Below are 10,080 nucleotides of genomic sequence, written 5' to 3'. Positions count from 1 at the left end.
GCTGGTCCAGAATAGGTATCATGCAAAATATGAGAAAAGTATGAAGCCTGAGGGGAGACATGAAGAGGCGGCCACGTAGAAGGAACAAGACCTTTCTGCCTAGCTTCACACGTGCTACCTGTAGGCGCGTGTGGGCGACACTCCTGTGATGCTGAAATCCAACCCTTGCAGGCGCGCGGAGCGGCTCGCCCTCTGCAAGGCCACCAACCACTTCCGTACAGCCGAGTTCTCTTTTAGCCTCTTCCTTCTTGGATCACAGCAGAAGGACTATAAAATCACGTGCTCAGGAGCCTATTCCAGACTTCCTGTTAAGACCTGTGTTCTTTGCTATTAACACTAAATCCTCGAGGAGGTTACGTTATAGAAGTGATATGACTACATGATTAAATATTAGAAATGACCACTGAGTATATCCTGTTTATTGTTTATGATTTACACGAAAAATGATGGTCTGGGGTTGTAGAACAATAAACCAATCATTACATTTAGACCTGGGCTTTTGAAAAGCTTGCATTCCATTTTAACAGTTCATATATATTTAACAGCTTATATATAAATCCAGATCACAAATAATCTTAAAGACTTAGTTAGCTTAGAGATAAACAAGAAACACAAAAGAAAACCACATAGATTTACCTTTAAATATCAGCATTCATATTATAAGAAAGAAGAACACGTTTAAAAAAAAATAAAATTATTAGGTCAAGTCACTTAACATATAATAGAGAAATAAGAGAAACAATATTTTAATTAATACTAATACTTCTAATTTACCATCATATATTCTTTACTTTTTCAAAATTTTCTAAATTTTCAAAATTTAGTTGCCTTGTCAGCCTCAGATTATATCAGCTTGTTACAATGACAATTCTAAAACCTCAATTTTATTTTTTACAGAATTTTTAAGCCAACTCTTATTGAACTTTTCTCCTTCACAGCAGATGTTTATAGATAGTAGGGAGCCAAGAATGAAGGGCGGAAACAGATGGAAAGCAAAAAGTACAACAGCTATCTTAAGTTCAGCTCTCAACACTGCTGGTTGAATTTGGAACCAAAACCTCTTAACAACTGGCAGATAATAGCTAAATCTTAATAGGCAAAGAGGAAATATTTTCTTTGGGACAGCTGCTATCTAGAAGAAAACCAAGGTCCCATTATACTGCCTAAATATAACGTGTGGCTTATTACAGAGAAAACCTGTAACAATGTCAGTTTAACCAGTAAGTGTCACAACTGATCATTATTACTTAAAGGAAACAAACAACAACAACAACAACAAAAATCACACTAACCACAAATTTCCACAATATACACATGAGAATTAACCTTAATCTGATTTGACCGCTGACACTAACTGATTATCAATGAAATATGGTATGGAAAGATCACGGAGTAGAAAACAAGCAAAGATTAGTTTATACAACAGTGACTATATACATCAGAAGGAAAACATGCTACCTAATGCAACATTAAGGCTGAATGTAAGCATTTCGAAAGTCACAGACGCCCCGAAGAACCTCTAAATTACAAAGTCACCACATTACATGCATGCAATGTTCAGTTTTGTTTTACCCATAAAAGGATACACAGTATTTTGCTGTAAATACCAGACACATTTACAATATATGCAAAAATTAGAATGCAAGTTTTGTGTTCCTTATATTTAAGCCTCAAATGTGCCAACAGTGAAAATTCATTTAAGAATGGAGAAAAGAAATGGAATATAAATACTCAGAGAAATTACACAAATAAAACACGAACTTTGCATTTGGGAAGCCATATAAACATTCCTGTTTTAGTGTCCAAACTAAATTATCGATGTACTACTTTGATGGATGTACACTCACTATGTGCTTTACTATTTTACTTGCTCAAATGTGGCATTCTAAGACCCATCACCATTCTCCGGTCTTGGTATCTAAAGCATCCCTAAGTTAAATATCATGTCCATGTTGATATATACTTGCCTACTGGGTGGGACGACCTAAACAGAAAGCTGTGCAGTCTTAGTTTGGTTTCATAATTACAGAGATGACTCTGTGGTCAGGTTTCCCATTAAAAAAAAAAAAATGTGAGGAAAGCTGATTTCCTCTCTTGTGTAAAAGCTTGTGAACAGGTCTCTTTCAGAGGTTAAATTTGAGGTCAGCATCTTTCCTTTTATGGTAAGGAAATTAACACCAGAGCTGTGTTACCTGTTCAGTTCTGTTCACACAGTTACTAGGGAATCATACAATCTATTCCTTTTTCATCTACAGCTTCATTTGACACTATTTTAATTCTGGGTGAATAGTTTTACCAAAATATATTAGTGCAGAGAAACAAAGGCTGATAATGCAATATGAATAATCTCTGTCCAGCAATACTTTAAAATAATAAATTGTAACACAGGAAGGTTTAGATATGTTGTAAAAAGGTGTGGTCAAATCTGTCCTGTACTCCATCAATTTGATGCTTTATACAAGATAGTACAATTAACTTTCTAGTTTTTTTAAGGATTCAGATTTTCCTTTGGGATACAACAGAATGAGTGTTTTAAAACCCTTCATGCTTTTTTTTTTTCAGACTTTCCAAAATATTACAGAGTGAAAATCACCTTTAACTCTATCCAGTATTTATTTCACAAATGTGCCATAAGTGTTCTGGACCTTCAAGTGTAACTTTAGACAAACAGAAGGATCTTGTAAGGCCATCTAAGTAGTCTCACTGCACCAAGCACCGAGCACAGGAGATCGGTACTTTTCTTTACTAACTTTACTTTACACACATCCACCAGTTCAAATATAATAATTTTCTACCTAACCATTTCAAGGAGACTACAATTAAGATATAAACATTTTGTGATACTCTAGCTAGAAGTTTTGTTTGGCATTCTAAAAAGTCTTAATTTGAAAGAATATATACCTTCTTGCAAAACCACTCAGTATTACCAACCAAGAGGTTTTGATGAAGCAAAGGGACCAAAGAAAAAGCATGCTTTATAATTCCTTTTTATTTCCAACGAAACCAAATTTTACTACTGTTGTAATCACAATCTTCACATTTGATGCAAATAGGAAAGCTTAATTATAATCACTTAGTGGCAGTACTCCAGACAAAATCAACAACGTGTGCCACATAGATGATTATTTCTTCTGGAGAGAATTAATTGATAAGCTTGACTTTACAATTAATAACATGTTAAACTAAAGAAAATGGATGCACTACTTCAACATTCAGCTTGAAAACGTTTAGTACTTTCTGCAAACCTAAACTTAAGTTTAGAAAGGTTAATATTCTCTTTCTAAACTATGGCATAGACTATATATAGCATTTTTAATATATTTATATATAATTATTTGCACATCGGATTTAGAAGGAATCTGCAGATTTACTTTGATAGACTGATCTCACTCGAATGGGAAGGCTTAGGGGGCTTCTGCAGCACTGTCGCCTGCAGGGGGCGCGTCACGATCAGGCTCAGCGGAAGCAGCTGCGGGCGTTTCCATCACAGCGGGCGGGAAGTGACGGCGGCACACGGGGCAGGTCCCGGACTGGAGGGCGAAAAACGGAGGGAGAGAAGAGCAAGTTCGCAGCCAACAAACGGAAAGGTCTGAATTGCTATGAAGTATCAGAACAGTAGCATTATCCTAAAAAAGTCAAATACTGTAACAACAAATGAACGTCAACCCACAAATCAGAGAAGCAGAATTCTGAGGCGATCTCCTCTCATCCCAATCAGACTCTTGATTTCTTTGAGGGAACAATGTCTCCTCATCAGCTCTGTATGTTATAGGTCACTCATCTTTCCTTTAGTGAGTATCACTGAGCATCTATCGTACTCTCCACTGAGCACTGGCGCTACAAGGGTGAGCTAGGAGTCGCAGGGCACGTCCTCCTCTGAAGTGAATTATTATGAATCTATGATGTATGTATTAAGAGAAACCAGAGACCTACTTAATTCATGCATTTATTACATCAAATCACCCCCCCTAGGATCTTCCACATATATAGTAAAACCTCACTCTAGTGCGGTACAGATACGTCAAAGCAGACGGACTGCAGCCCTTCTTTATAAAGCCATATACTTCCTTTTCAGAAAGTTAAGAAGAGTTAGGTGCCTTGTGAATAATAAAACAAATCAATGAGGGAAGGTGGAACAGGGAAAGCAGTTAGACTGGGAATGCATGATTTTAGGACCCATGGGAGATCACAGAGATTGCCATCTGGCAATAGATAATCCCCTCACAAATCGTCTTTTCCCCAGAGATCTCCCCGATAGAAAACAGGTTGAAGAAATCATGCTGTTGAAGGTGACAAAGATATGTATCTTGGGAACCTTCTCCCCAGAGGAAAGGCTTCACACTATGCTGCTTCCTGACAGGAAAGAGACTGAAGAAACTACGACCTTGGGTTAAGGCAAAAATCATTGACAATTCAAGACTGTACAACATAAGCAATATTTACAATTCAAGAACTTAATTCAGCAAACAGGTACTGTGCACTTGCCATAGAGATGGAGCCAAAGAGCAACATCTGAGAGTCAAATAGGAGTCCAGTCTCAGCCAAGCACACTGCAGCTGTGGAACCTTGGTGAGTGACAACTACCAGGAAACGAGAGTAAGGACACCAAGATGCCCCAGAGTTGTTATCAGGATGAAGTGGGGAAACGCACATGTCCCACCCATGAGTGACACACGGCAGGCACAGACAACACGAGACCCTTCTTGAGGCTCTGATACTACTGTGGGCGTTTAAATAAAGAGGGTGCCAAGAACAGAAAAGGCGGAATGTAAGCTGGACCTCCCCAGAACCTCTATTTTTACAGTGAGGGGATGATCACACCAGGCTAGGCATGAGTAAAGGTACAGAGGAGTAAATCTGAAGGACGGACTAGATCCCAGAAGGCCTTGAAAGCCTAGACAGAAACTTTAGATATTATAAAGGCATAATGAACACTTCTGCACTGGATCTGACAGATATTAACTAGAATTTTGACAGAGATGAAGTGGCAGTAGAAGGGGAGCAAGAACAAAACAAAAGAAAGGAAAGAAAAGGGAGGACGGAGAGGGTGGAAGTGAGAGAGAAGAGATCAAAGGAAACGGTCATGGAGGAGACAGAGAGCCGTATCCGTAAGAAATCAAGCTGAGAGAGCGATCTGGGAGCTTCTACTGAACTGCATGTAAATATCCCTTATGCAAGAATAGAGTTCACTGAGATTTAAAGAATACTTTTTAAAGTAATTCAAATATACTTAAAAATTATTGGGTAAACATTAAAAAACAGTATATAAAAATTGCATCAGAGGTACTTGGTAGGTTATTAAATATTTATCAAACCATTTTTACTTTACCTTTTAAATATTTTATTGAAATGCAGTTGATTCAGAATGTTGTGTTAATTTCTACTATATGGCGAAGTGACTCAGCTATCTGTGTGTTCTTTCTCATATTCCTTTCCGTTAGGGTTTATCACGGGATATTGACTACAGCTGCCTGTGCTGCATAGTAAGACCTTGTTTATCCTCATTTTTAGAGATACCATCTCATGTTAGCAGAATATCTGTACAATGTTACAGTACTCTGAGTAGTCCCAAAGACTTCCTGGCTTAAGATATTTTTGAAAACAACAGATTTCAGAGATACAATCAAAGATCTAACTAGTTTTATCCTAACATCATTTTCTTACATTGCTTTTTTAGAAAATGTTAGTAAGTTAAAGGGATTCCTTGATGGCTCAGATAGTAAAGAATCTGCCTGCAGTGCAGGAGAACCAGGTTCAATCCCTGGGTCAGGAAGATCCCCTGGAGAAGGAAATGGCAACCCACTCCAGTATTCTTGCCTGGGAAATCCTATGGATAGAGGAGCCTGGCAGGCTACAGTCCATGAGGTTACAGAGAGATGAATACGACCGAGAGACTCACACTTTAGTAAGGTAAAATAGCTTGATATTACCATTAATCTGTAATCATTAAAGGGTAACCAATTTTAAACACTAAATTAAAATATATTTTGAGTATGTAGCTAAGTATAACAGGCTTAAAAAACACTACTATCATCATTAACTTGTAGAAGAAGCCATTAAAATATTAATTCTAAAAAAGTAAACCTGCAACTCACCTTTTGTAGCCAAATTGAGACACAAGGTTTGTGAAAGAAATGGTGACAGGGTAACTCTGTTGCTATGTCATCCTTAATATACTCACTGCAGCAGATCGGACAGCATTGCTCCTGACCAATAGCTGAAATCAAAGAATGTGACTTATCAATCCCACAAGGTTCAATTTTAACAAAACTGAAATCCAACACATTAACTCATAAATGATAACTACAGAAGATGAAAGAACCAGAATTTGATCAATTAATTGGCAAATGTATTTCTGCTTAATGCATGACAATTTGGAATTTAATAAAAACTGCTTTTGTAGAAAAGTTGACTGGAGAACATTTGTCCCAACCTATCACTCAATAAATTTCTAAGTTTCACAGAAAATCTAATGAAAATGTCTGACCATATTTTTATCTTCTACGTGCACTGGTAACATACTTGAATATGCAATGTGTCGTCTGACACGTTTATGAGAGATAAACTTTGCACTTACCAGTGTGATCCTCAAGAACAAGGGTCTCTGGAAGACCATCAATGCTCTCCTTACTGGCTGGTGGATTGGCCACTTCAACATCCACTGCAAGAGACTCTAAGTGTGCCAGGGCAGTCTGAAAATGGAAAGTCACAACACTTTGTTAGATACGCTTTTTAAGCAGCAATGAGAGCCATGTTTAAACGTGTCATCTAAAATCACATCAACATTACCCCTCTTCCTGTTGGTTTCTTTTGCTTTGATTCTGCACTGAACCAAAAATATCATAAACACAGGGAAAAAAACAAACAAACCTATTTCTCACAAGTACAACAAAAATCTATTTTGTCTCAATAACTCAATAATTTACTTGACTATCGTACTTATATTTTCAAAACAGTGGTTCTCTTCTAACTTGTGAGTTTCTGCGTGAGATCAATCACATGAAAGAAAGTAATATTTTGGACAGGTTCAACTCGTGAAAGTAAAATATGGCCAAGGTTACATGATGTTCAAGGCAGGGAAGCCAATACTGTGCCCCTGAATGCCAGCATCAACTCCTGGCATAGAGACCGTGCACCCACGTTACCAGTTCACTAGTACTGGCACAGCTCATTTTACCGTACTTGGCAAACACGGCATTTTTCACGAACCAAAGATTTCTGGCAGCCCTGCCTCAAACAAATCTATCAGTGCCCCTTTTTCCAACAGCATTTCTCATTTCATGTCTCTGTGTCACATTTTAGTAATTCTCATATTTCAAACTTCCTATTATCATCATCTTTGTTCTGATGATCTGGGATCAGTGAACTCTGCTGTTACTGTGACTCACTGAAGGCTAAGAGAGCGGTCAGTGCTCCTAGCAATGAAGTACTCTCACACTCAGGTGCGTGCACTTCTTTAGACATGCTGCTACCATACACGTAATACGGTACACCATAAACATAGCTTTATACGCACTCAGAGACCCGACGTTCGTGTGACTCACTTCACTGTGGTGCTCTTGGCCTAAATCTGTAACCTCACTGAGATATGCCTGAACTCCCAGTTACCTGGGCTGTGAACTTTATTTAGGAACTCAAATGTCTGGAAAAAGTCACTATTCTAAGAAAGACAGGAAGACCAGCAGATCATACGACCATCTAGCAGGAGTCAGCCTCATCCTTTTGTGGCTTGATTAGCCTTTTGATTACAATTAAATTACAACTGCAGACAGGACCTATACTCAGAAGACCTAAAAGGTAGAAATAAACCAAATATCTACTGATGAATGAATGAGCAAGCTGGTTAGTAAAGGTAAGTATATGGTCAAATTCAGAACACTCTGATACTATAATATGGCAGTATATTAACCATTTTACCGAGTATTAAGGTTAGAGGATAAGAGTATTAAAAATAAGTACACTACAATAACTTGCTAAAGAATACTCAGTATACAAACAGAAACTGGGACATCAAAAACCTAAGAGGGGAATAAAAGAGCAGAGCTTTTTGCATGCAACTGAAGTTGTTACCAGCAAAAATAAGCTATTAAGATGTCTTATGTAAACCTCACAGAAATCATAGAGCAAAAATCTACATTAGATTTTTGTGTAGATAATACATCTACATTATCTACACAAAAGATAATGAAAATCAAGTCACAAAGAAAACAATGGGAGAGGGAGAAAGGAACAAGGGAACTACAAAACAGCCAGACAATAATGGGTAAGAAAGAATTAGTAACTTCTTACCGTTCTCCAATCAAAAGGCATACAGTGGCAAAAGGAGAAAAAGAAGATGACTCAACTCACCATATCCTACCTGTAAGAGACTCACTTCAGCTTACAGGAAACACACAGGCTCAAAGTGAAGGGATGCAAAAAGACACTCTATTCAAGAGAAATCAAAGAGCAGGGGCAGCTATACTTGTATTAGATAAAAGAAACTTTAAGCCAAAAACTGTAATAAGAGGTAAAGATGATTATTATATAAAGAATCAACTCATCAAGAGGATGTAACAATCTTAAAAAATATGTACCAAATAACAGAGAACCTAAGCATAGTAAGCAAGTAAAGCAGATCTGAAGTGAGATTAGACAACAATAAGGGAGTATCAGGGGAGTTCAGTAACTCACTTTCAGCAACAGATACATTACTCAGACAAGACAAAAAGGAAACACTGGACTTGGACTCTGCTTTAGGTAAAACAGACCTAACAGACAGATGCAGAACATTCCACACAACAGCAGCAGAACACACATTCTTGGATGTACACGGGCATTCTTCAGGTCAGATCCGAGCTCAAAACAAGTCTTGGCAAATTTGATAAGACTGAAGTCACACCAGCTATCGTTTCTGACCAAAATGGCAAGAAATAAAAAACCAACAACCGGAAGAAATTGGAAAATTCATAACTATGTGGAAATTAAACAAGACACTTCTGAACAACCAATGGCTTGTTCACATGTTCAGCATGCCAAAACTTACAGGGTGAAGCAAAAACAGATCTAAGAGGGAAGTTTATAACAAAAAAAGTCTACATTGAAAGAAAAAGAGGAATTATTCAGGCAACCTAACTTTACACATTAAAATTTGTATAGAACCACAAAAGACCTTGATCGTGAATAGCCAAAGCAAGGAACAAAGCTGAAGGCATCACATTTCCTGATACTATTAAACTACAGTGATTAAACAGTATGGAGCTGGGATAGATACAGACACACGTTAACAGTGGAACAGAATCAAGAACCAGAAACAAACCCTGGAAAACATAAGACCTGATAAAGGAGCCAGGAATACTCAGGGGGAAAGGACAGTCTCCTCAATAAATGGTACCGGGAAGACTGAAAATCACACGCAGATGATCATCACATGCATAAAACTGAACCCCTAAGAATAACTGATGCCTCTGAACTGTGGTGCTGGAGAAGACTCTTGAGAGTACTGTGTACTGCAAGGAACTCAAACTAGTCCATCCTAAGGGAAATCAACCCTGAATATTCATTGGAAGGACCAACGCTGAAACTGAAGCTCCAGTACTCTGGCCCCTGATGTGAAGAGCCGACTCACTGGAAAAGACCCTGATGCTGGGAAAGATTGAAGGTGGGAGGAGAAGGGGACGCCAGAGGATGAGACGGTTGGATGGCATCATTGGCTCAATGGACATGAGTTTGAACAAGCTGTGGGAGATGATAAAAGACAGGGAAGCCTGGTGCACTACAGTCCATGGGGCTGTAAAAAGTCAAGACACGACTCAGTGACTGAACAACAACCACCTTACACCACTCACAGAAAGTTAACCTGACACGGAATAAAGACTTACACCTAAGACCTGAAACAGTAAACTTCCAGTTATAAGACAAGTCAGTCCTGGGGATTCACGGTAGCAAACTGATTACAGGTGACAATATTGCATTATATACCTGAAATAAGGTAAGGCAGTAAATCTTAAATGCTCTCACAAGACAGAAACGGTAGTTATGTGAGCTGACGGAGGTTAACAACTCGCCTGTGATAATCACTGCACAATATATAAGTGTATC

General features: G+C 38.2%; 1 protein-coding gene across 1 annotated transcript in view; it reads right to left on the bottom strand.

Annotated features, from left to right (window-relative positions):
- Positions 1–390: 390 nt before the first annotated feature.
- Positions 391–10,080, bottom strand: part of PJA2 (praja ring finger 2, E3 ubiquitin protein ligase) — a 52,284-nt gene continuing 42,594 nt past the window's right edge. The window contains exons 7-9 of the mRNA XM_010843788.1: positions 6,578–6,692; positions 6,096–6,217; positions 391–3,530 (exon numbers count right to left, since the gene is read on the bottom strand). Of these exons, the coding sequence (XP_010842090.1) occupies positions 3,405–3,530; positions 6,096–6,217; positions 6,578–6,692 (363 nt within the window). The 3' untranslated portion in view covers positions 391–3,404. The remainder of the gene's footprint in view (positions 3,531–6,095; positions 6,218–6,577; positions 6,693–10,080) is intronic.

Source organism: Bison bison, unplaced genomic scaffold (assembly GCF_000754665.1).
Source record: "Bison bison bison isolate TAMUID 2011002044 unplaced genomic scaffold, Bison_UMD1.0 scf7180017864189, whole genome shotgun sequence".
In the NCBI taxonomy this organism is placed as follows: domain Eukaryota; kingdom Metazoa; phylum Chordata; class Mammalia; order Artiodactyla; family Bovidae; genus Bison; species Bison bison.
The sequence above is the reverse complement of the archived record's forward strand: the minus strand, read 5'-3'. Positions and strand labels throughout refer to the sequence as shown.